Source organism: Lissotriton vulgaris, chromosome 5, assembly GCF_964263255.1.
Source record: "Lissotriton vulgaris chromosome 5, aLisVul1.2, whole genome shotgun sequence".
Lineage (NCBI taxonomy): Eukaryota > Metazoa > Chordata > Amphibia > Caudata > Salamandridae > Lissotriton > Lissotriton vulgaris.
This window is the reverse complement of record NC_141693.1, coordinates 1,203,199,785-1,203,227,528: the sequence shown is the minus strand read 5'-3', so window position 1 is coordinate 1,203,227,528 and position 27,744 is coordinate 1,203,199,785. Positions and strand designations below refer to the sequence as shown.

Genomic DNA, 27,744 nt, shown 5'->3' with positions numbered 1-27,744 from the left:
TAGGCCTACAGCACTGATTGTGCCCCCCCCCCCACCTCTGTTGCTCTTTAAAACATGTCTCAGGCCTGCCAATGCAGTTTAAACTGCTATTTCGGCCTGACAAGTTAACTCAGTTGCCAGGGCCAAACCTTCCTATTTAATACCTATGCATCCGCCCTCAGGTAGGCCCTAAACATCCCAATGAGCAGGGTGCAGATTATTTAAAAAGTTGGACATGTATTTTTCGTTTTACATGTCCAGGTAGTGAACAACTCTTAAATTCGTTTTCCATTACTGAAATGTAAAATCACAGCTTCTGGTGAAGTAACATTTTAAATTGTAAGTCTGAAAATAGCACTTTTAGAAAGTTGCCATTTCTCATTTTAACCAATATGTGCCTCTGCCTGTCTCTGAATACACATCTGGGGTGTGTGACAGCTAGGCTTTGTACATTTCCTTTAGGCAGTCACACACACACTGGGAGCTGGGATGTGCCATTAACATCCTGATGGCCCATCACAAAGCTGATTGGTCTTCCTGGGCTAGATATGAGGGAGAAGCTGGGACTTGCAAATGAACAGTGCTGTGCCTATCCCCACACAAAGTGCTGCAAACCCCACTGTAGTGAGTCTCCACTCAGGGCAAAATGAACAGGGACCTTGTGTGCTTCAAGTACCTCTCTTTGAAGTCTCCCTCCAGTTCAATGGCACAACTGAGCATCAGCCGCGGCCACTGCAGGTAAGAGAAGTGGGGCCAGGTGAGGGGGGTTTCAAGTGAAGACCAGGAGGGAAAATTAAATAAATAATCAATTTTCCCTCATAGTCGTCTCTCAAAATCCCACCTCATCTGACCCCACCACCTACCGCTCTCACCTCCAGCGGCCGCGGCTACTGAGTATAAGGACTGGACCCTGACACCAACAACTCAGTAAACTCTGTACCCGAGGGCACCCTGCCAGGAAGAATGGACAGCTGAAAGGATTGAAACTCTGCTGGATTTGCTGCTCTGTTGTGCCTGCCCTGCTCATCCTCTGGAGACTGATGGCAAAACTGGACTGAAATGCGCGACTCGCAACCAATGCCTCAACTACAATCCATCGGATCGACAATGTTGGATCGCCTCCTCTGCTCCTTGCAGCTGCGCTCCAACATTGATACTGTTTTCTCTGTGAAAGTACTGTTTCAGAAGGGCCTGCATGGCTCCTGCATCTGATCTGTGCTCCATTGTGGTCGGCTTCCCTTTTAGATTTGACTCGGTCCAGTGGAACCCTATAGCTCCAGATGGCGCTTTATGAGGCTAAGTTCTATATTACAAGATATTCTTTAAAAATTCATAACGTCGGTTCTACTTATTGGAATTTTGTTGTTTTAGTCTTGTTTTGTCCATAAAAATAGGTTCTATTTTTCCAACGTTGTGTGGATTATATTTGTGTGTTTTTTTCACTGTTTTACTGTATTAAGTGTTGCACAAATACTTTACACATTGCCACCTAAGTTAAGCTTGCCTGCTTTATGCCAAGCAACCAGAGGGTGAGCACGAGGTAATTTAGGGTATGTATCTGACTTACTCTGACTAGAGAGGTGGTCCCTACTTGGACAGGATACATACCTCTGCCAACAATAGACCTCCATTTCTAACAGAGTCGAACAGGAAATGCTGTCATCACTTGTAGTGAGAGGTGCCAACTTGGGGTTGTAAGAGTGAGTGAACATCTGTGACTCTATAGGTGTGCTCCACCATCTTGGAATGGGAGGCCAAGTGATCATGAGTCCATGATCTCCAACTAAGTTCTATTTGCCCCAGTCTTTAAGTTGACTGTTGTCTTACTCTTACTGGAATCTCTCAACCTCTCTCCACAGGCCCTAATCATGTGTGCAAACCCTATCTGCGTAAAAGTCCTGACAAAGAGTTAAAGAGTAAACAAATGAAAGAAGGCTGATATATGCAGATATCAGATAGCTGACAGAAGGTTCATGCATACCACCAAGAGAACAACACAGCAATATTTGATTTAAGAATGGGTCGTTGATTCATCCCATTAAAAACAAAAGAATAACAGTATTTAAATATTAATGGTAATATTACATTTGAGGAAAAACAATAGATCTTTCAATGTTCAGGTTTTAGAGATTCAATATAATAACTAAAAACTGCCTTAGGTTTTCAGTTCTGGACTCTCACAAAGCCATTTATACTCAAAAAAACATAGAACACATCATAGCAAATAAAAATATTACCCAACCTTTCCTTTTAATAGAAAGTTCCATGGTTCTGTTCATTCTCACTTTCTTTCAACGACTTTATTTTAGTATAACTCATATATGGCCCATTTATGTAAAAAAAAAAAACATGAACGTATATGAGTTATGTTGGAAGAAATTTACTAAAATGTATCTACACAATTAACAGTGTATGATTTGCACACCTTGAAAAGACAACTAATAGATTAACAGTTAAAACTCTGTTCACATAATAAATATGGATGTATGGAATATCCCCCTAGACCTATAAATAGCAAACACCAACTATTTGAGCAGAAAATTAGCAAGAGAAGCAGAACAAAACTGTTAAAGATCAAATGACAGAAATATGGATAATACATGAAGTTGTCTAGCAAAATATTTATTGTGAGCAGATTTATGGAGAATTAAGGGTGTGCAGAAAAGTGAACAATATGAACAGTCAGGGATCCTCATCCAGTAGCCAATTGTGTCTAGCATTTAATTATATTTTGGCCACTTTTTGATTCTCCTCTTCCAGTCATAGGCCCATCCACATCTCCTTAATTATATACATGACATGTTTGCGACTCATGTAAACTCAAGTAAATTCACTTTACCTCACTGGTGCATCTATTACTTCCACTGACCTCTTTGTGTCATCTTATTGCCTGCACATTGCTTTACAAGATAATAAACTGTGCAAAAGTAGCATAACCATGGCATACGATCTGTAGCAATTTGAGTTACCTTCTGATGTGGAGGTTGTTGTTGTTTTTGTTGTCTTTTTGTTTGTCGGTACTGTTTTTGCTGTTGTAGATGTTTTTGTAGATATTTTTAATGTTGTTTTTGTAGTAGGTGTTGATAGGGTTGGTAATGTTGCGTTTGATCTTGTTGATGTTGTTCCTGTTGTAGGGGACTTCAGAACTCCTGATTTTGTTGGAAAGCAAACATAAAACTTTGTTTCTTCGATTATATTGCAGCTTTAGTACAAATATGACATCTAATCTATGACTCAAAAAAACAAGCCTTTCATATCCTAGTATAGAATTACCAAAGGTCAAAGGTTGTGGTTGGAGTAAAAAGTGTTGAGATGGCTTTGAAAAATTATTTAGACAACATTTGTTCCACAAAGTGTAAAGAATAAGAAAAAGTTCTCTTTTGCTCATCTGGATAGTAACAACGTTGAATCTGTGTTCTGTTTCACTCTGTAGTGGACTATTGGACTATTCTTTAACTTGTCACCTACGTATTAGTGCGCACAAATATAATCAGAAGGGGAGCAGGACTGTGTAGTGTACAACAATCCAGTATTCTACTGAGGTTCCACATTTTCCTTTAATTTCCGTTTTTTATTGCTCTTGTGTGTTCACAGTTGCTACACAGGATTGCATGCTGTTGGACACACAGACTCTCAGACACAAAAATAATGTTCCTGTTCATCTTTATTTTGCAATTGATACTACAGTGAAACCATTTTACATTATTTTTTATTTTAAAAAAGCTATTGATTTTCCTATTTCCAGACATATTGCTTTACGAAGAATAGAGAGGAAAACCAACTTGCCTTCCAGGTATAGAAAGTTCCCTTTATCTATCTAGAGCAAGTACGAATGTATTTGGTATTTTTAAGTGAAATGTTTATCTTAGGAACAAATTGTACATCTACAATTTAAGTGGCTAACCAAACATGGTGCCTGCAATATTAAACATAAATCTCTCTGATCCAAGATGGTAGGACATTAATTCTAAACTGCACAGTTGATCAAGAAACACACTTGTATGTTGATACATGCTGTCAGAGCACGTTTCTGATTTCTGGTGAGTATACCTGTAGAAGAACACCACTGAAAACTGGTGACAACACACCACTGTGGGTAAGCAACCAGGACTTTTTGTCAGTTTGCTTTCAGATTGAATTGAAAGCCTGTTAAAATGCTCAGAGCTGATTTAGAATTTGGCAGATAGAATTTACTACATCAGGATAGCGGTAAGTACCTTCACCATTCCGAGGGAACTTCATCCACAGTATTCAGAATTGTCCACCAGCCTTGCTGATAATGGTCTACATCAGTGGTTCCCAAACTTTTGACTCCTAAGGACACCCACTGAATCACTACTGGACCCCCAAGCAATTTGTACAATTTTAATAAAAAAAATTAAAACAGTAATTCTCAAAAAATACAAAAACAAGTACACACCAAACAAATACTTGCATTACTAAAGCTTTTATTATTTTATATTGAAAAATATGCAAAAGTGCAACAACTATAATCCAACGATAACTATAATAAGTTATAGTTATCATGATAAGGGGCAGCGAGTGGGCAGTAAGGGGGGGGCGGGCCGCAGGGGGCACAGCGGTGGGGGAAACGAGTGGAACAGAAGGCAAAAGGGCACAAAAACAAGGAAAAAACGAGTAGCACAGAAGGCAAAAGGGCACAAAAAGAGTGGAACAGAGGTCAGAAGGGCACAAAAAATGAGGGAAAAACGAGTGGAACAGAGGGCAGAAATGCACAAAAAACGAGTGGAACAGATGACAAAAAGGCACAAAAAACGAGGGAAAATCGAGTGGCACAGAGGGCAGAAGGGCACAAAAAAACGAGTGGAACAGAGGGCAGAAGGGCGCAAAAAAGGAGGCAGAGAGGGCAGAAGGGCACAAAAAAGCAAGTGAAACAGAGGGCAGAAGGGCATGAAAAAACAAGTGGAACAGAGGGCCGAAAGGCACAAAAAATGAGGGAAAAACAAGTGGAACAGAGGACAGAAAGGCACAAAAAACGAGGGAAACAAGTGGCACAGAGGGCACAAAAAACGAGTGGAACAGAGGGCAGAAGGGCTCAAAAAACGAGGGAAAAACGCGAGGAACAGAGGGCAGAAAGGCGCAAAAACTGGGAGAAAAACGAGTGGCACAAAGGGCAGAAGGGCACAAAAAACGAGTGGAATAGAGGGCAGAAAGGCACAAAAAACAAAGGATAAACGAGTTGCACAGAGGGCAGAAGGGCACAAAAAACAAGTGGAACAGAGGGCAGAAGGGCACAAAAAACGAGGGAAACACACACAAACACGCACACACAAATTAAACACTTGACATGCTCCAGTCTCCAATGCACTTCAATCTTGGCGTCAGGTGATTGGCAGAAGTGAATAACACAATATAAGGGCAATCACCCTTCAGCTTGCACCTATAGCGGAAGGGTGATTGGCCAGATTTCATTGCAGTCTTGCCGCCCCGGCGCCAGCAACATTCACACCTCTTATGGGTTGTGAGCCTGGGGGCCAGATTGTATTGCAGTCTTGCCGCCCAGGTGCCAAGTACATTCACACCTCTTACATTAGGCACTCAAGTCCTGCGGACCCCCTGGGAAAGTGTCACGGACCCCTGGGGCTCCGCGGACCACAGTTTGGGAAACGCTGGTCTACATTAACAGGAAGTACCATGATTGCAGGTCCTGTCAATGTAGGAAAGTCATCAAACTTTTCAAATTTGTTTTGATTTGCATAAGCCCAAAGTGAGAATTTGTATTTGAAAAGCAAAAAAAGTAATCACCTCCACAACTGAGAGCATGTGGGTCATAATTGCTTTTTACTGGAGTGGAGAACTGTGGCTTAATGGTTAGAGCAGGCAGACCTCGATGCAGAGCTCTGGCCAGAGACCAGGGTTCGATTCCTGCCCAGGCGGGTCTCGGGCTCATTAATTCCCCTGACCAGATATTCTCGCCTCAGTGCCTATTCTGATCATGGGACCCACGCTTCAACTCTGGGCAATAGCTTGCTTAGTCTCCACAACGGCCCCCACAACGCGAGGGATGCCTGGCCTGCACCATGGGGGTGCCCAGGAGTGGACACTTCACAGGGAAAGCCAAGAAGGGTTCCCTTGCGGTATTCGTACAAGCGCCGGGAAACCCACTGCGGGTAGCTGTGCGCTATACAAGTACAAAAACAACAAAACAACAACTGGGGCCGTGGCCAAGCAGGCTACAATGGCAGACGTGTTGGTTTGAGACTCCGCTAACGGGCATGAATCTTGCCTGCCACGATGAGCTTAACAGTGCCAAAACTCAGTCTGCAACGGTCGGAACATCCCTAAAGCGCACTACTGCCCTCAGCACTGGCCTAGAACTGGGCAGTACTCAGTTTCTCTGTACTCAGAAATCGAGCCCAAGACTGCGTCAGACCTGGGATCAAAATGGTGGTTACGGAACGCCTAGACTAAAGCCCGTCAGAGAGGGCAACACAACACACCTGCGACGACCCCTCTCTGACCAGGCGGCTACCCTACTGAAGTTATAAGCCAGGTGAGGAGCGGGGAAAAGAGAGCACCCTCATGGTGCCCACTTGTCGGAACCCACAGAGAGCATAGACCCCTGCCCCCAAGTTAGTGGCCAGTAATTGCGGAATAGTGAAACCGACAGCTCTCACCATGGAGCAGCCCAGCAACCCAATTAGCCAGTCATGGTGCTCCTGTCCAGGACGGAGGCATCCCGGCAAGCCAGCCCGATGAGAGGAGGTGGTCTGCCTGGAGTATAAATGGCAGCCGCGGAGGGACGGCAGTGCTCCCGGCCCGCTGAACACCCCTCTGAGCCGGGGAGAGGAATCCTCAAGACCGCACTGAGTCTGCAATGGTCAGAACATCCCTAAAGTGTACTGCTGCGCTCAACACCGGCCTAGAATGGGGCAGTACTCATGAATTGTGCCAGAGATTGTGTTGGACCCGGGCTCAAAATGGCAGATACGAGACTCCTATTCTAAAGCCCACTGGAGAGGGCAACACATCAGGCGCCAGTCCAGCGGTGACCCCCCTTCTGATCAGGAATGCACAGACTCCCTCCTCCCCAACTCGGTGGCCGTTACCTGTGGAGCACTGAAACCGACAGTACTTACCTTGGAGAGGTCCTGCAACCAGAATAGCCAACCACAGTGCCCCTGCCAAGGACACAGGCACCCTGACAAATCAGCATGGTGAGAGGAACTGGTGTGCCTGGATTCAAAATGGTGGCTGACAGCGATCCAGGCTGTTGCGCCCCCAGGGAGCAGGAGAGTAGGATCCTAATGGCCGCTCAAGCATCACACCAGGCCGAAAAAGCAGTCCAAGCAACGGTGGGTGGCAGCGCATGGAGTATATTGTTTTGGCCCCTCCCCCCACTATAGGAAGTAGCAGCATTTCCAAGTATAGACGGCTACTGCTGGCATCCCCAGAGTGTAAAAGGGAAGACCTCATTAACAAAGAGGCATCGTTAAAGTGGAGACCCCATGGGTACAGCACCCCGAGGAGCCAAAAGTGAAACTTGTGGCCAATGTGCGGCAACAGTGTTCCCTGAAACCAGAGTGTACCCCAGGAGATAATGTAAGAAGCTTGAGAGGCAGTACACAAGATGAGGCGGAACCAACTGACTGACACTGAGAGACATCAATCAATCAATCAAGAAATTTGTATAGCGCACTACTCACCCGGAGGGTCTCAAGGCACTTGGGGGGGTCTGCTACTGCTCGAACAGCCAGGTCTTGAGTTGCTTCCTGAAGGAGAGGTGGTCTTGGGTCAAACGGAGGTTTGGGGAGGGAGTTCCACGTCTTGGCTGCCAGGTAGGAAAAGGATCTTCCTCCCATGGTGGCTCTTCGGGTGCGTGGAACGGCGGCGAGGGCGTGGCTGGTCGATCGTAGCTGGCGGGTGGGAGTGTAGAAGGTCAGGTGGTTGTTGAGGTACCTGGGGCCCAGGTCGTGGGGAGCCTTGTGTGCGTGGGTGAGGAGTTGGAACGTGATTCTCTTGCTGATGGGGAGCCGGTGCAGGTCTCTCAGGTGTCCGGAGATGTGGCTGTGACGGGAGATGTCCAGGATGAGTCGTGCGGAGGCGTTCTGGATGCGTTGGAGTCTTTTCTGTAGTTTGGCTGTGGTTCGGTGTAGAGGGTGTTTCCGTAGTCCAGTCGGCTGGTGACGAGTGCCTGTATGACCGTCTTCCTGGTTTCGGTGGGAATCCATCGGAAGATCTTTCGGAGCATGCATAGGATGTTGAACCATGATGATGAGACGGCGTTGACTTGTCTGGTCATCGAGAGGGAGGAGTCCAGGATGAAGCCCAGGTTGCGTGTGTGGTCCGTTGGTTTGGGTGCGCTGCCCAGGGCAGGGGGCCACCAGGAGTCGTCCCAGGCAGAGGGTGATGATCCAAGGATAAGGACTTCCGCCTTGTCTGAGTTCAGTTTCAGGCGGCTGTTCATCATCCACTCGGCTACGTCTTTCATCCCTTCGTGAAGGTTGGTTCTGGCGGTGGCTGGGTCATTGGTGAGGGAGAGGATCAGCTGTGTGTTGTCAGCATAGGAGATGATGTTGAGGTTGTGTTGGCGTGCGATGGCCGCGAGGGGGCTCATGTAGATGTTGAAGAGGGTGGGGCTGAGTGATGATCCTTGTGGTACGCCGCAGATGACTTTGGTGGCCTCGGATCTGAACGGGGGGAGGCGGACTCTCTGGGTTCTTCCTGCGAGGAAAGAGATGATCCACTTTAGTGCCTTCTCTTGGATTCCGATGTTGTTGAGGCGCTGCACTAGGGTGCGGTGGCAGACAGTGTCGAACGCTGCAGCGAGGTCCAGGAGGATGAGGGACACTGTTTCCCCTTTGTCGAGCAGGGCTTGGATGTCGTCAGTGTCTGCGATGAGGTCGGTCTTGGTGCTGTGATTGGCTCGGAAGCCGGACTGCGAGTGGCCGAGGGATCCGTTTGTCTCGAGGAAGGCGGCAAGCTGTCTGTTTGGCGGTCTTCTCGATGACTTTGGCCGGAAAAGGGAGGAGCCAGATGGGGCGGTAGTTCTTAAGGTCGGTGGGGTCTGCTGATGGTTTCTTCAGGAGGGCGCTGAGTTCAGCATGCTTCCAGCTCTCAGGGATAGTGGTGGTGTTGAAGGAGCAGTTGATGACGTCCCGGAGTTGGGGTGCGATGACGGAGTCGGCCTTGTTGAAGACGTAGTGGGGGCATGGGTCGGTTAGTGATCCGGAGTGGATTGTGTTCATCGTGTGGATGGTGTCTTCGGTGCTGACCGGGGTCCAGGCGCGGAGGGTAGTGGTGGGGGGCATCGGTTCGGTGGTTGGGTGCATGGTCTGTGCGCCGAAGCTGTTGTGTATGTTGGTGATCTTGCTGTGGAAGAGCGAGGCGAGTGAGTCGCAGAGTTCTTGTGAGGGGGTGATGTCGTTGGTTCCGGCGCTGGGGTTGGAGAGCTCTTTGACGATGCTGAAGAGTTCCTTGCTGTTGTGTGAGTTGTTGTCTAGTCATCCCTTGAATGCTGTCTTCTTGGTGGTGTGAATCAGCTGGTGGTGTTTGCGGGTGGCGTGCTTGAGGGCAGTCATGTTGTCTGTAGTCAGGTTTTTGTGCCAGGCTTTCTCGAGGGTACGGCAGTTCTTCTTGGAGTTCTTGAGAGCGTCGTTGAACCAGGAGGCATTCTTGCTGCCGGGCCTGCTGGGATGGTTTTTCAGGGGTGCGAGGTTGTCAGCGCAGTTTGTGATCTACTGTGTGAGGTTGATGGCTGCTTGGTTGGGGTCCGTTGAGCTGGCGGGAGGGTTCTGGTTCAGGGATGTGGTGAGCTGGTCGGTGGTGATCTTGTTCCAGCTCCTGCGGGGAACCTGTTGCGGGTGGTGGTGAGTCATGGTCCTTCTGAAGCTGAAGTGGACGCAGCTGTGGTCTGTCCAGTGGAGTCCGGTGGAGTGGCTGAAGGAGATGTACTTGCTGTAGGAGAAGACTGGGTCAAGCGCGTGGGCGGCGTAGTGGGTGGGGGTGTTCACCAGTTGCTTGAGTCAGAGGTTGGCGAGGTTGTCCAGAAGGGTGGTGGTGTTGCTGTCATTGTTGTTTTCCAGGTGGAAGTTGAGGTCCCCTAGGAGGATGTAGTCAGCGGAGGAGAGGGTGTGTGGGCTGATGAAGTCTGCGATGTCTTCGCTGAATTGTGTGCGAGGTCCTGGGGGACTGTAGATGAGGGTGCCTCTGAGTGTGGTCTTGGGGTCGGTGTGTATCTGGAAGTGAAGAGGTTCAGCGGCTGTGAGGGTGTTGTCGGAGTTGGTCGTGATGCGGATGGTGTTCTTGTGGAAGATGGTGATGCCTCCTCCTGTCTGGTTGACGCAGTCCCTCCGGGTGATCTTGTATCCATCCGGGATGGTGATGGCGATGTTGGGCGCTGAGGAGGTGTTCATCCATGTTTCCGTGAGGAAGGCGACGTCTGGAGATGTGGTGTCAAGCAGGTTCCAGAGTTCCACGGCGTGTCTGTGGACGGAGCGGGTGTTGAGCAGGATGCACTTCAGGTGGTTGTTGCTGGTGCTCGGCTTGGCGGGTGCGGCACAGGTCCGGATGCAGGAGAAGTTGCAGGATTAGCAGGTGAAGGGTCCGTGGGTGCGTCTCGGGGTGGCTCGGTAGCAACCGGGGATCCAGACGGTGTTGAGTGCGTTGAGGGTGGCGGCGTCGTACGTCCGGCGGGTGGGCTGTCGTCTGCGGGGGCCAGGGGTTCCGGCGCTGGGCGCGGGCCAGGCGCTGACGGGTGAAGACGGGCTTGCCTTTGGCGCGCCTTCGGCGCACAATCGGCTCGCCCGCTGCGCGTGTCCGCTATGCGTACACGTGGGCATCATAAGTAAGGAGTCGGGAGGGAGGATCAGCTGGGTGGCGGGAGCGGGGCGGCAAATGGGCTGGCGGGGGGCGGGCCGCAGGGAGGCAGCGGCGGGAAGAGTCTGGGGCGGGCGGGCGGCTCAGCGGCGGCTGGGTCGCCCAAGGCAGGAACAGAAAAGCGGCAACCAGGAGCATGGAGGCTCTGGAAGGTACCTCTGGAGGTAGCAGGCAGCAGAGGAGCGTGGGGGCGACCTAGCCTGGACACAGGCTAGGCGAGGTGAGGTAGTCATAACTCAGGGTGCGGAGAAGACCGTGGGCTCTCTGGTGATGCAGGAACACCTACCTCCCTCCTATACTGCTCTTACCTTGCTAGTACCCTCGGCTGCTGTTCCCAGGCTGCGGTGGGGAGGGCTGTAAAGGGCTCTGTGGTGGCGGAATGGGGGACAGGGGGCAACTCGCACAGGACAGTCGGAGCGAGACTGCCGCCTTGGGTGGTGCACAGGTCAGTGGAACAGTTGTTTTCCCGCTGAGGATTGAAATGACGGCACTGCTCTGTCCACGCAGCGGGCGCTCCGAAGGCGCTCCAAAGGCAAGCCCGTCGGCGCCCGTCCGCGCCAGGTCGTCGCCAGTCACCAGGACCCCTGCCCATTTTACTGCCGCTCGCATTGTGTATGCGCGTGATGAGCTACTGGCTTTGGAAATCAAGTGTCCCTCTGCAGTCTGGGCCCCATATGAGGATGCTTTTAACTGTAAGTATTGTGCCTGCCATCTTCCATCTAAGAACTCGAATGACCTTAAGTTGCTGAGTCTTAATTGTAAGTCACTTGTGAAATATCACGGAGAGATTTTCGATCTTCTAACAGAGGAGGCCCCGGATGTTTTATTCCTGACCAAGACCTGGCTTACGCCGGACTCGGTTAGCCCTTCCTCCTGGATATGGGTTGCATAGCATTTGCAGAGGACTTGGCAGAGGTGGTGGCATTGCAATCATTGCTAACGACGCTTATAACTGTTCCCTTAACAAGGAGAATATTGTTGGCTGTGAATGTGCTTTGTTCAAAATCACACTGAATTACAATGTCACTATGACGGGCCTCCTTATTTACTGCCCTCCGGACCTTTCTAGTCCTTTCAGAGAAGACCTGCTGAACAAAGTCGTGCAATATGCGTGCAGGACAGCCAATTTCACCATTCTCGGGGACCTCAACCTCCACCTTGAAAACTGTAAGAAGGTTGAGATCTCCAGCTTCCTGGCGGACTTCGAGGCCTATCAGATGATCCAACAGGTTCAGGCGGGTATCCATGTGGCTGGCCACCTGTTCGACCCTATTTTTTCAAACTTAAGCTCTCTCACGATTCTACCGCCCGTTCCCCAGGCATGGACTGACCATTTCTTGGTCTCCTTTGCACTGCGACTACTGGAAAAAGAAGATCAGACCCGCCCAACTCCTGTCCCTAAGCGCCCTTGGGATAAGCTAGACTTGGGCTGTTTCTCTGCATGGTTGTCTAGCCATAGGCCCCAGTTGCCATCGTTATGGAGGCAGCAAACTTCTGCTTCAATGAGTGGGTAACGCTGGGCCTGGACAGTTATCTCCCAGCTAGGCTGGGAGGTAAATCCCGCAGGCCATCGAACCCTTGGTTTAGCGACTCACTAGTCACAGCCAAAAAGGGCTGCAAGCAGTTGGAACGTGCTTGGAGGCGCTCCTATGACCAAGCGGCTTAAAGTGAATATCGAGCCGCCATTAAACAGTATCACAAGCTTATTCAGCAAGCTGGAGCAGAGTTTGTAGCCAATAAAATCCTGGTCAGTACCAACCCTGCCAAGACGAACTTTTCTGTGCTGAAGAGTATGAAGAGCGGAGGCACTACGGGCACTTCATTTATCTCCTCTGATGAGCAGTGCAACGAGTTGGCCTTGTACTTCGTGAACAAAGTAGATCAGATTTACCTGGGTTTACCCACCCCGATCTTGCTCCCGGTGGTGGGGTCTCTGGGGACCTTGTGTTCCATGGGGGTAAATATCCTGTCTTCTTTTCCTCCGTTGTCGCAGATGGAGTTCGAGGCACTCTGTTCAAAGATCAAATCAGGTTTGCCAGCGGATCTGCTGACTCCTGCACATTTCTGCCAGTTCCACACTCTCCTCTGAATTTCAACCTGGTCAATCTTTCTTTGGCCTCAGCGTCCATACCGAGGGCCTGCAAATATGCTAAGGTCATTCCACTGCTTAAAAAACCGTCCATGAACCCCGCGGAGCCAGCCAATTACCGTCTGATTTCCCAATTGCCGTTTTTGGCTAAGGTGACAGAATCGTATGTGAATTCCATCCTCTCCCAGTTTTCTGAGCAGAATGCCATTTTCGATCCATCTCAGCATGGTTTCCGTGCCCGCCATAGTACTGAGTCTGCTTTGCTGGTAGTTACGGAGGCCATTTGGGAAAACTTGGATGTCGGAGACTCAGCAGCCTTGGTCCTTCTGGACCTAAGTGCTGCTTTTGACACAGTCTCCCATGTGATACTCTTAAGACGCCTCCAGGAAATAGGCATTAGGGACGCGGCCCTGAAGTGGCTCTGGTATTTTCTGGAGGGGAGGTCCTTTCAAGTTCACCTGCCTCCTTTCCACTCCCAAGAGCTTGCCTTGCACCAGGGTGTACCGCAGGGTTCAGTGTTAAGCCCCCTACTGTTTAACATCTACGTCCAGCCTTTGGCTGTGCTGGTGAAGGGAAGGGGACTGTCACTGGTATCGTATGCCGACGACACCCAGTTGGTGATTGCATTTTCCAAAAAAAGGTGCACCAATTTGATCAAGTTCAAAGAGGACCTCTCTGCGATTGCGGACTGGATGGTAGTGAGCTCTTTGCAGCTCAACGCCAGCATGTCCGAGATCCTGCTGTTTGGGAAGGATCGGGGTTTGTGGTCTGAGCATTGTTGGCCGGACCGCCTGAAACCTGCCCCCTTGCCCAAGGAGACAGTGAAAAACCTAGGAATTTGGTTTGATAGCGGCCTGACATTTGATGCCCAATCCAATGTAGTGGCTGAGGCTTGTTTTGGGCTTCTTCGTGGCCTGAAGCCACTGTTGGCTTTTTTCCCTCCAAAGGTTCAGCAAATTATTCTTCAGTCTACAATTTTGTCGAGACTGGATAATGGTAACTGCCTATACTTGGGTGCGAATAAGGCCAATTGTTAAGCATCTTCAAAGGGCACAGAATGCAGCCGCCCGCATGCTGGTGGCCCTCCCTAACTCTTGCGCTGTCTCCCACGCACTTCGGAAACTCCACTGGTTGCCGGTGGAGAAGCGCATTCAATTTAAGGCACTTTGTTTGGCTCATAAGATCTTGTTGCTTCAGGCACCCTTGGGGTTGGTGGGGCTGCTAGAGTTCCACGTGCCACGGCGTCCTTTGAGATCCGCCGCCTCAGCTCTGGTTTGTACCCCGCATGACCTGAAAGCCAGAGCGGGTGGCCGCTCCTTACGCAGTCTGGCTGCGCAACTTTGGAACTCGCTTCCTGTTTCCATCAGAGTGATTCAGAACCACCTTGCGTTACGGAAGGCCATAAAGACCTGGCTTTTCCCGGCTTAACCCCTCTGCTCTCTGGTTCTTGTCTTGGAGTCTGCGGTCTGCGCTTGGACGCCCCGTCGCTGGGGCAGCTATGCACATTATAAATCCGACAAATAAATAAAATAAATAAATATAGAACCAGCACAGCACATTAGCGAAGACTCCCACCTGTCGCAAGGAAGAATCAAGAGGTGAGAGAGACCCACACCAATGCCCTGGTGAAGGCCAGAAGCCCTCACAAGCTCCCAAGACCTGGTGCATCAGACATTGAGGCAACGACCATTATAAAATCCTACTGGCCCCAAGGGTAGACGCTACCTCCCTCCTCTGACACGACAAGAGCGGGCCCCAGAGAAGCATGCTGGAAATGAGATGGGCCACCCGCGAGAACAATAACAAGAGTAACACCCAACACAACAGCTGATCCACAATCCTGCTACTCAACACTCACCCTCCTCCCCGAGTAAAGGGGCACGACTCCTAAGCCCGAGACCGAGTCTCTCAACCAAACAACATGGGTAAACAAAGGGCCACGACGGGCCCAGTGATGTCCGCGACCATGCAGGAACCTTCCACTTGAGCTAAACAACTGCAGATAGAAGCTTAGACCCCACAAGAACTGACTCTCTCTGAAAAGTTGGCTAAAGTACTTGTAGCCATAGAACACTCGAGGGCTTCAATGGAGGAGAGGCTTGTAACATTCACCATAGACATCTGTCTGCTTAGGGATGACCATCGCAAACTTGTGAAAAAAGTATCAGATGGTGAGAAAGTAATGACTTCCATTCACCCTTCAGTCAAGACACACCAGGAGTCTCTACAGGCCCTACTGGGGCGCATGACAACTATTGAAAAGCGAATTGACGATCTCGAAGGTCACTCAAGAAGGTGAAACATCCACATCCTGGGGCTTCCAGAGGGAATTGAAGGTGCGGGCCCCGTCAAGTATATGGAGACATGGACCAAGTCCTTTACGCCGACCAGACACCTTTCTTCTCCATTAAAAGGGCTCAAAAGGTGCCGGCAGGCAGGCCTTCAGCAAGTACTCCCCCTCGTGGGATGCTGGTGAAATTCCGACACTTCAGAGACCGAGATGCGGTCCTCAGGGCAGCCAGGCAATATGGCCCCATTCAAGTGGAAACTAAGGAAATAATGCTCTTTCCGGACTACTCGAGTGGTGCAGTGCCAAAGAGCCACATTCCTTGAGGTCAAATATTGCTTACGTCTGAAGGGTATACAATACTCTTTACTATTCCCAGCCCGGCTCAAAATTATACATGAGGGGTCCACCACATTCATTACGGATGCAGAGAAGGCCCTCAACTAGGCGGATAAACAGTTTTGGAAGCATCCACGTGAGAATGACAAAGCCAACAGCCATCATAAAACAACGTGGCTACAGACGCCGCTCAAAAAAAGAGGACAGTAGAGTCATCGACGGCCTGGGTGCCCAGCCCCTGGGTCCACGGACTTTGAGCAGATTATGGCAGAAAGAAGAAGGGCCCTGCAGGCAGCAGCAGAGCTCTGCCCATCTTCACCGGCTACAGGCTCAGACAGCGGTCCACACATTTTCTCGTCGGGAGAGGAAGAGGGCCGCGAAGAGTCGCTCTCCAAAGAGCACTCATTGATTCTGCTGGTGGTCATGCCACAGAATGCTGATACACTGATATGACTAGCAGCCAGCAGTGTCTGTGGGCAGGGCACTTCTGAAAGTAATGTTACAAGGTAGTATGTGGTACATGACATGCCGAGCAGCTCAGTTAGCAACATCTTGTTTATTCCTACATCACTGAGTGTGAGATAATCCTAAAGATCCCCCCGGCGAGCGCCGATCAGCAGCTGCAAGACTCCACCCCTCTAATATTTAGCAGCTCTCTTTGTGTACTAGCATGAGTTTGGACGTGCCACCATTTGCAATAGGTCCCCAGCATTGGGATAGTTCCCCACCAGTGCTGCTCTCTTATCTGAAGTTATTCCCCCAACTCTCCACACACATATGCACAGAGGCAAAGAGCTACATCCAAACCTGGACTGCGAGATCAGGCAAGATCAGGACGGAGGTATGCATCGCGACAAGGCACCCAGACACCTCACTTCGCCCAGATCCCCCGCATTACAGCATGGCACATAAGGGAGATATCACCATCCTTACCCAGAATGTGCAAGGTATGCACACTGCGCATAAGCGATATGCAGCATATGCATATATAGAGAGACAGAATGCTCAAATCGCGCTGCTACAAGAAACCCACTTGGCAGCAAATGAGTTAGACAAGCTGCGTAGACGTTGGCACAGTATATTCAGTGGGACGATGTACTCGGCCTATGCGCCAGGGATGCTCATAAGGATACGCCCAGGAATCCCATTTCAGGAGTTATCAGAACAATTGACACGGTGGGCGGCTATGCACTCCTACATTGGCTGCTAGACGGTCAACAAGTACTTCTGGAGAGTATCTACGCACCGGACACTGATCTTGGAACATTCTGGGACACACTCCCATGCCCCTTGAACACATATACTTAGGCCCCAATGATATTAGAAGGGGTCTACAACTGTGTACAGAACACCTTCCTCAATAGATCCTACCTGCCACACCCGGCATCCTGCATAACAGCACAGGCCAAACAATTTGCTGCATGGGCAAAGCACTGGGCTCTAACTGAAGCATGGTGCTCCAAATACCCAGACCTCCAACCCTATTCATTCCACTCCATCCCACACGATCTCAGGGCTCACCTGGACTGCTTCCTCTGTTCCACCCCCATCGTGCCCAATATACAGGTGTTGTACGTAGGGTCCTATCCGACCATGACGCACACACGAGCACCTTAATATGTCAACCACGCAGGCCACCGGTCCCCACTTGGCGCTTGCCCACAGAGTGCCTTCAACGCAAGCGGCACACATATGAGATTACTTCACAACGAATGCACACACAACGACCACCCGCGCAGTGGAGTGGATAGCGTTTAAAATAGTGATCAGAGGCACATGTATACAGCACATCTCATGGGTGCGGAAAATCCTGGAATGCAGCAGAAGAGAGAAAGAACATACACTAGCCACATTAACACAGGCGGTGGATAGAGAAGAGGCCACTTTAACACAAGTAACGGAAGCTAAAACCGCATACGTGAAGACACATGCTGACCTCTGTAGGTATAATTTTAGAGCACAAATCATAAAGATGCACCAGGAAGGTAACAGAGCAGGCGAGTTGTTGGCCTGGCTAGTGAAACAATATAACACCCTCCCACCAATCACTGCAATCTGCAACGCAGCGGGTGCCTTGGTACACTCACAGGCCTCCAACCTAGCAGTTTTTCAGTAATATTACGCATAACTTTACGCAGCCCCCACCACAGTAGACTTGGAAGCACTTTCACAATTTTTCAATACACTCCCCTTGCCCCGCATACCGCGTGCGTTCTGGCCACAGTCAGACAAGGTAATCACGGCATCAGACATTACACAGGCACTTCAAGCGCTGGCTAGTTATAAGGTGCTGGCCTTGATGGCCTCCCGCTGGAGTTTTACTGCGCCTTCTCTACTCAGTTGGTGCCTCAGTTGGCGGAACTATACCAGTCAGCGTCTGACGAGAGGGACCTACCACAGTCCATGTGCAAATCGGTAATAGTTTCCCTCCTCAAACCAGAGAGGGATCCCCAGCTTGTAGGATCCTACCATCCTATAGGGATCTATGACGTTACAACGCGTTATTTTACAACGCAGACCGTTACAACGCAATTTTTACAACGTAGGTACCATTACAATGCATGTCATTACAACGCATGGCATTACATAGCAGATACTATTACAACGCATGCCATTACATCGTAAGTACAGGTAAGTATATCTTTTTTAATAAAGTTAATTTAATTAATTTAAAATAATAAATATAATGTAAACATTTTTAAAACAGAAATTAATTTAATTTAATTTAACTATAGTAATTTAATGAATATTAAAATTGTAATTAATTTAATATATTTAATATAATATAATTAATGAAATATAATACATTTATAAATTGTAAATAATATAATGTAATTTATTACAATAAATATAATTTAATTACATTTAAAATAATACTTAATATAATTTAATTTAATATAAATGAAGAAAATTGATTAATTTAAAAATTGTAAATAATATTATTTAATTATAATAAATGAAATAAATAAAAAAAGTAATTAATTTAATTTAATTTAAGTAATGTAATTCAATTAATTTTTTTAATTATAAATATTGCAATTACTTTAATTAAATTAATTACATTAATTTAATTAATTTAATTTATTTAAAGTCGTAATTCCCCTGTACCCCAAAAACCAAACCCAGCCCTAAAACCTAAAAATACCCCTGTACCCCAAAAACCAAACCCAGCCCTAAAACCTAAAAATACCCCTGTACCCCAAAAACCAAACCCAGCCCTAAAACCTAAAAATACCCCTGTACCCCAAAAACCAAACCCAGCCCTAAAACCTAAAAATACCCCAAAATTACTTACATTAATATATTAATATTTTATTTTAATTTTAATATTAATTAAATTAATAAAATAATGTAAAATAAAATTAAATAAAAATTATATACTTACCTATATTTACGATGTAATGGCATGCGTTGTAATAGTATCTGCTATGTAATGACATGCGTTGTAATGGCATGCATTGTAATGGTATTTGCGTTGTAAAAGTTGCGATGTAATGGTAGTGCGTTGTAAAAGTTGCGTTGTAACAGTGCAATACCTCCTATAGCCGTGTTGCCGGCGGACTACAAGATTTTTGGGAAGATACTGGTGGAAAGGTATGCCAAAATCCTTCCAACCATGATACCCCTGGACCAATGCGGACTTGTGCCTGGTAGAAACACCTCCTGCAACATTAGATGCCTGTTTCCCAGCCAGGACCGGGCCCGTAATCATTTTCTGCGGACGGAGTGCCTTGTCCTGGATCTCGAAAAGGCCTTTGACACCCTGAGTGAGCCATAACTACTTCGGGTCCTGCGACGGATGGGCGCGGGACCTCACTTGCTCGCATACACTAAGCGTATGCAAACTAGACCGACGTTCAGAGTAATACTGGGGCCCTACATGTCATCTTTTCCAGTTCTCAGAGGCACAAGGCAGGGGTGCACGCTGTCCCCTCTGTTCTTTGCGATGGAGATGGAGCCGCTCATGCTTCACCTCAGCAGGGAGGGAGAAAAGTGGAGTATGCCAATAGCGGGCATGATCCACACGGTGTCGCTATAAGCTGATGATGTCTTCAACTACATTCGGGACATCGCGTCAGACCTCACCTCTATTGTTGACACTCTGCGAGAGTTTGAACGGGTGGCAGGACTGAAAGGTAACTGGGATAAGGCCACAATCTACCCACTATCAGGTGACCTCCCACCCCAACAGCTGCTAACAGACGGGCAGCATATATCATGGAGTGCCCAAGCAGAACGATACCTAGGTGTATTGCCTATACCACACACCAAAAAACATGTTTGAAGGTAATCACTGCAGGGCCCTGGCAAGGGTTTCCACAGGGAAAATCACAGTACCCAAGATGATACTAGTCCCACGGCTTCTGTATCTTTTCACCAATCTCCCAGTGGTCCCCCTTCTGTCCCTTCTTGCGCGAGTTGGATACCCTTTTGGTGTCCCTCATCTGGGGCACAGGCCAGAGAGGAATAGCCCTCACCAAACTACAGTTGACCATGGATAAGGGAAGACTGGCTGCTCCATCCTTTGAAGTGTACTTTTTGGTGGCAAAACTGCAATGGGCGTCACGGTGGACCGCAGGCCAAGCACTGACGGAGACACATACTATAGCAGGACCAGTTACTGCCCCAGTTATACACCGTATGCTACTACCTGGTGCCAGGTCTATACCAGATTGCCCAATCCAAATAACAGTTGCACAAGCATGCCTGAAACGTATACACAAAATGAGCCACAACCCCTCTTTCTACTCTATACACATCCACTGGTGGGTTTTCCTGGTGGCCGAGCTCATTTCACAGAACGCGCACTGCACATCTGGACCGAGAACGCAATCACAGAAGCGGGCGCCCTGTATGAAAATGGGCAACTGCAGATGTTTGCTGAACTCACCGCTGGCACGGATCTTCCAAATAGGCACATCCTTACGCATAGATAACTGTTGACGGAGGGCCGAAGACTGTGGCACACAAGAGACTCGGCACCACCCACGCACCCAGTCCTACACACTATCTTGCAGATGGGTTCTGGACGACACTTAGTAACATGGCTGTACAAAGCGGTACGAGAACTGGGTGCTGTTGCTTTAGCCCCACTGCGGGAGAAATGACAAGTGGAGTTCCAACGGCCCCTCCATGACAAAGAGTGGGTACATGCCCTTGAGTTCCCAAAAAAGGTGTCCCGCAACTACCGTTTTAAAAACATACAAAACCACATGCTTCGTGCATATCTGACCTCAGAAATGCTACAGCGTTAATACCCCAACTCACACTCTACCTGCCCTAGATGCCCGGAACCCAGGGCCTCATTCCTTCACATATTCTGGGATTGTCCGGCACTTCACACATACTGGGCCATGATACAAATAACTCTGTTAGAGGTAACCGGGCTTACAGGTCTAAATACATGGGAGGTCTGTGCGCTGGGCATAGGCAAACACCAAAAGCGCCAAAAGGTGGAGACATGCTTTGTCTCCCTAGCGATCCTCCTGGCAAAGAGATGCATAGCCATGTATTGGAGAGTGCCAGAGGGGGCATCAACCGAAGCATGGCGAGGCACGGTTAAAAAGTGAGGTACCTCAGATGGGCAACAGTGCTTCATGCCTTTGAACAGCTGGGAATGGTTGAGCCACCCACGCGGGCCACTGTACCTCCAGAATGGGTGGCACATCGGGAGAGCGCACAGGATACCTCCACCGTCAATCTGACCATGAAAAGCAGCTGCGGCCCCCTACATGGCCTTGCACAGTTTGCACCCGGCACGACAGAACCGAGAGACCAACGTCGTCCATGGGATCACCTAGCCCTCAAATACACACAAACACCACTATGCAGTGAATCCTAGTTCCAATCCCCCACATTGAAGAGTTATGTTCATATTACAAGAAAGCACATGATCTACATGATATATCTACTAAGATTCCAGTCTTGGAACAGGAAATTCATTGTCTCAAACTTCACACCGAGGACCTTCAAAATCGTAATAGACGCAATAACCTACGTCTTCATTGCCTACCAGAAAATATTGAAGGACCAGATATGCTTCTTTTCCTAAAGAAGTTCCTGTCAGAACTATTAGAATTTCCTTCAGTACCTTCATTAAATATTCATCAGGCTCATCGACTTGATCGTCTTCAACCTAATACCCGCAGACCTAGAGGAAATATTGTTATTTTTGGAATTTACAGACCCTCTCAGCAGCTATAGCAAAACAGCGTCTGATATGGTCTGGTCATACCATCTATCTGTCACAGGATCTCCCTAACGCTACTAACGTAAGGAGAATGTAAGTTTTGGGCTCTTCGTCTGAGATGAGACAGCTAAATATTCATTATGGCATTCTTCATCCTTGCCTTTGTAAAATTACTCATTAGGGCTCCACACATTCTTTGATGCTCCTACTAAATTTAGATAATTTCTTCATTATCTTTCTCCGTATTCTGCTACTGGCTCTTCTCATTATTGCTAAGTTTCTTGTATTTGTTCTATTCCTTTTCCATTATGGCTGTTCAATACTCTATTCTTTTTATCTCCTCCTCTGTTATTTCATCTTCCCTTGGTGCTGTTGCGCCTCATGCTTCAGTCTTTGCTGTTTCCTTTTAGATCTGGATCTTTTTCCTTGATCTATTTTTTTCTTCTATTCTTTCTTCCTCTTTTCTTTTTTCATCCTTCTTTTTTGTTTGCTTTTTTCGTTTGACATTATTTCATTTGTAGCATGTGTCCATTAGTGCTGTTTATTGTTTTATAATTTATTTTTTACTTTCATCTTATATATGGTGTTTATGTCCTTCCAGCTGTTTCCTTGAAGTGTGTCATCTCCTTCCAGGTAATTCCCCTCCATCCCTACAGTATGTCTAATTTTGTAACATGGAATGTTCGTGGTAACCCCATCAAAAGACAAAAGGGACTCTCTCATTTATCAAAATTAAATGCTCAGGTTTCTTTTATTTAAGAAACGCACTGTACTGAAATAGAATAGCTCAAGTTAAAACAACAGTGGGTGGGTCACTTGTGTTTTCTCCTTCCACTAGCAATAAGGGGGGTGTTGCAATATTGTTTCATAAATCATTACATGTGCCAATTTTATCTACACAAAATGATACTGATGGACAAGGGGTAATGGCTAAGGTTGTCATACACAACATTGAACATTTATGGCCCAGTCAGACCAGACCCAGAATTTTGGAATTCTATCAAGATTTTACTTTCTTCCATTGATTGTCCGAATATTGTAGTTGCTGGTGACTTTAATCAATGGTTAGACCCCTTTTCTGACAGACAATCCAAGTGTTAATTTAATTTGGATAAATCCCATAAAGCCTTTCAATCTGCCATTGCCTCTCGTTCATTGTATGATGCTTGGAAAACTTATAACACTGACTCCCTTGAATTTACCTTTTTTTCAAATGTTCATCAAACTCTTTCTAGAATCGATTATATTTTCGTTGGTAAATCCCTTCTCCCATCTCTTCTGTCCTCGGCAATTGGATCTATTTTCATTTCTGATCATGCACCTGTCCATTCTGTTTTGGACCTCTCCTTAAGTTCCCCAAAATTTAGCCGCTGGAAGTTAAATCATTTTTTTATTGTCAGATACCCTTTTCATCGCTGAAGCTACTGCTTTTATTAATGATTTTTTCACACTTAGTAACCCCTCTGACATCTACTACTAATAAGTGGGATGCCTTTAATGCCTCGTTTCGAGCTTTCACTATTTCATATGAAGCGAAGAAAACGAAAACTACTCGAAATAAGTATACAGCGTTACTACAACTTAAATTATTGGAACATACTTTTTATACTTCTAAATCCCCTTCTGCCCTTCATGAATTGATTAAGGCCAAATCTGGGATGAGGCAAGATGGATGGCTGGATGAGCTGCTCCCTCACTCTCCACCGCTGACCTGCCTAGCCTGCAATAAAGAACTTCGCTATCTGAACAACCTGAACTGAAAGTACCGGGTACTTACCAACGTTGTCTTGGCCGGTCCCCCTGAATGATTTGGCGTTCTCAGCTCTGGAGGTGAAGCTACCCGCTCCCCTGCTATTTGGCGTCTCAGAGCTGGAGCCGGAGCAGTCTTGCATCTGCCGCATTCTCGCCAGCTGTATCTTTATAGGGCAAACTCACTTTTTCCAGTCAGCGGTTCAGGCCAAAGAGTATCTGGCAAAATCTCTGATTTAACTTTTAGAGCTGTCAGTGGACAGCACTATGTCTATAATCTGGGATTTGATTGACTTTTTGCTTTAATTAACTTTGTAATTAACCTTGGTCCAGAGGGCTCCCCGTTTCCTCTCTGCTCTTTGTTAGACCTGGGCTTTCCCGGTCTTTCCTGGATCAGGGCCTGCTTCTCTTCTTTTTTTCTACTTAGTTGCTTTTCCTTTTTCTTGTATACATTTTCTGACTACATTTAGTGTGCAGTGGTGAGAGAGTGGGGTTCCCAGCTCAGCATCACCAGGGACCGTCGGTCCCTATGCCTTCGATGATGGTGGTTGGGAGGGGAGGGTACAGGGGGGTAAGGTTAAAAGGGTAGGGGGAGCGTCAGAGGGGGCTCCAAGGATGTTTGGTGGTGGGGGGTACAAACGTTTTTTTTATAAAGTAGTTATGGCAAACAATACAAAATTCTCTTAAAGCATTGCTTGATTAATCTCATTCTAGGCGATATCTTGACTAGAGACACTGGACCTATGCACTTTTTAGGTTGTTGGGTAATCGCTGACATATTAATCAGGGGGTCACCATACAGTATCTGCTCTCTGTATGGCTCCAACCTTGACGACCCTTCTATTCTAAATTTCCTGAGTATTGAACTTGCTATGTGGCCCTCTCTCAAAGTTCTATGCGGGGATTTTAATATCCATTTGAATGCTAACTTTGACTTATATAGTAATACCCCATACTTCGGGAGGAAGGGCAAGACATTCAAAGCTAGTAGTGGGTTTTGCCACGAACATGCCTTGGTAGATGTTTGGCAAAGGCTGCGACCGACTGAACTAGGCTATACTTTTTTTTGTGCTCCCCATTGCAAATGTGTACGTTTACATTATTTTTTTGTCTCAGACCCGATTCTTGAAGGGACTAGCTGTGAGATACATCCCAGAGTCATTTCGGATCATAATCCGCTAACTATGCAAATTCCGTCCAATGGCCCAAAACAAGTTGCGGTAACCTGGACATTTGACCGAAAACTACTGTTAGACCAAGAATATTGTAGTTACATGACAAACTGCATTACAGATTTTTTCCGGAGGAACAAGGGTACAACCTCCGAGTTAATTGTCTGGGACACCTTCAATGCAGCCGTGAGGGGGAGACTCTCATGTTTCTCCCTTCATCATCAGAAGGTGATCAAAGAAAGGGTTAATGGTTGGGGTAACCATATTCAAAAAGTAGAGGAAGAGCTAATTTGAGTTATCGCAGATCAGGAAAAAAGCGAAGAATGGCTAATACTCCCTAGATCGAGGGGCGGCCGGGGTCTACCTTCCTTAATGCTATATCATTGGGCCGCATTGTTACAGCAAATGGGGTTATTATTGTCTGGGAGAAAGGCAGTGGTGCCGGAATTTGCCAGTCCCACAATCTTTGAGACTCTACTTGGGGAAGACGCTCGAAATTGTTTAGTCAGAAATGTGGAACCAAGTTATTATAAAAAAAACAAATTTAAAGTCATTCAATCTGTCTATTCTGTCTGGGAAAAAATTTGACGAGGATCCAGCATATCGAATATTAATGCTCACACCCCCCTGCTGTCATATGGTCTTTTGTCACCAATTCTTCAGTACTCGATCACTTTCAGTTGGGGCAATTTAGGAATTAATGTTTTGGGTGATTTCTCCTCCGAGGGTCACATTTCTTCTTTTTCTGACCTTCGAGACAAATATGGGCTACCTACCAGGCATTACAAATCAGGAGCTACCTGCTTAAGCAGATAACACCAGGAGTGGACAAGCTTGTGAAAATTCCTTTGGTGGGGATCATAGAGAAAATATCTCGGATTGGGCTGATATATCAAACACTTATCTCTGGCCTGCCCGACGACCTAACTATCCAAAATGATAGGTAGGACAGGAAAAATGGACAAGAGGGTACTTACTTGGCAGCTTCATTGGAGCTGGCCAATCAGACTTTAATAATCGGCAGTTTGAGGGCCCAATATTACATGTCAGCCTTTGATTTATATTATACCCCCCTAGAAAATCTCGAGATGGTCTAGTAACCGTGGGAACTCGTGCAGCAGATGTGGCACCTTGGCTGCTGACACAATCCATATGTTTTTCTCTGGCAAACTGGCAAAATATCTACAAGATATGGAATCATTTCTTGTCCAGATTACTCGTAAAGCATTAACGCTAACACCCACTTTAGTGATCTTGGGGGTCGATCAGACGCAAAATGTGGCACTGCGGAACAAAGCCGAACATGGTTTCTTGTTTATTGCTATGTCTATTTTTAGAGCGGTTATCACTTCTCAATGGATCAGTCCTGACTCCCCCACATTCATAAATTGGAGGGCCCGGCTGCTGGCCATATACAACATGGAATCAGCTGTGTATAGACTAATAGGACGTAAAAGACGTGAAATAGGTCGGAAAATCTGGGTCCCAATTACAGAATGGATTGGATGAATCTGACATATTTAAAAAAAAAAAGGCGAAATCTGAACTTAATAAATTGTCTTCTTAAAATTAAATCTAAAGATCATGGGGGCCAAAATAAAGCTGGTACGATGTTGGCCAATTACTTAAAAATTAAATCTGAGCACAAAAATATAGGTCCCATTCTTAATGAATCTACTAATACCCTTGTATCATCAGATGAGGATATTGCTACAGCCAGAACATTGGGACATTTTCTTGCCTCCTCACCTTGACAGCTTTACCGGAGCGGGGACGCTGTTTCCTGATCCCTTGCCCTCCCGCCGCCACGATAACACCACCCCATGGCCGCCGAGTGGAGGACTACCTCTACCAGGGACCCTAGCGGCTGTAGACGCCCACATCTTTCCCCGCGCCCGGAGGTGCTTTAAATCCTGCTGACTCCCCGCGTCGTGGGAACGCTAGCGGGACCCGCCGGGCTAAGTATTGCACGTGTCATTGCATTGAGCTCAAACCTTTATAAGTCTACTAGTGGTAGTGGATAAACTGACTCTTATTTGTGTGCAATCCCCCCATATTTTCTTTCTTTTAGAGTTGTTGTTGCCGTTGATGCTAGTTTCACTTTGTTCATTTAGTAGTTTACACCCTTTATCGAGTACTAGGAAATGGCGTCACACTTAAGAAATGGGAGGAAGATTGTACAGGGTAGTGTGGGGTGCTCTGTATTAGGGACTCTGGAGCATATCATAACGAGAGCAGCAAATGTTCGTGAGTATGAAATTTCACTCACCGAAAAAAGGCTATCCCAAGAGCTAGCTGCTAAAAGATCTTCTCTGGGTAAAATAATACCCGCTGTTACACCAGAGTGGCTGCCTGCTCCCAGTGAACAAAATTCAAGTAACATCTCGGAGTGGGTGAGGGATGACACTTCTAGTATTAGTTCTTCTCTAGATTCCACCACCGATAGTATATCAATTTTGGGGAGTAGACCACCTGAACTTAATCTCCCCACTCTCAGTAACCTGTGTACTGAGACTAATCCCAGGGTAGAAAAAACAAGTAAGGGAAATCCTATACAGCCCACTATAGGCAAGAGAAAGCATGGCAGAGGGTCACAGAAGGGTGGACGTGTGAAAGTACAAAAAATCTCCACCACCACCACCACTCAAACAAACCCCCCCCCCCCCATATAGTGCACCAAACACTGGTTAACGGCCAAAGCAACCAAGCTACCTTGTTTACTCCAAAACAATCTGTATCAAATCCCCTTCCAAGAGGCACAGTAGAAACCCTAGAGCAACTCCTAAAATCATTAATACTTCCATTACTCGAGAGAGTCAAACTTCTTAGTGAGAGAGTAGGGAGGCTGGAAAACATCATAACAGCAAACTCGGCTGTCTTGGAAAGGGCTGTGGGGCCTGTGACGGGACATAGGCCCCTACCACTTCCCGACTCGGCCGACGCTTGTACAAATGGTCCAAATGGTACTTTCCACTCTTTACCACATAACCACAGTGAGAACAAGCATCCCACTCCTGTTGTTACAGACGCTAATAAACTGCAAGATCTAGTTCAATCTAGGGTGGTAGCAGACCAAATTGTTGTTGAGGATGGGAAGAGG

The 27,744-nt window shown here is 47.3% G+C and overlaps 1 protein-coding gene across 1 annotated transcript in view; it reads right to left on the bottom strand.

The window, feature by feature from the left end:
* LOC147712268 (uncharacterized) overlaps window positions 1-27,744 on the bottom strand; it is a 593,266-nt gene that overhangs the window by 261,522 nt on the left and 304,000 nt on the right. Inside the window, exon 11 of the mRNA XM_086919610.1 lies at window positions 2,949-3,128. Within this exon, the coding sequence (XP_086775736.1) occupies window positions 2,949-3,128 (180 nt within the window). The remainder of the gene's footprint in view (window positions 1-2,948; window positions 3,129-27,744) is intronic.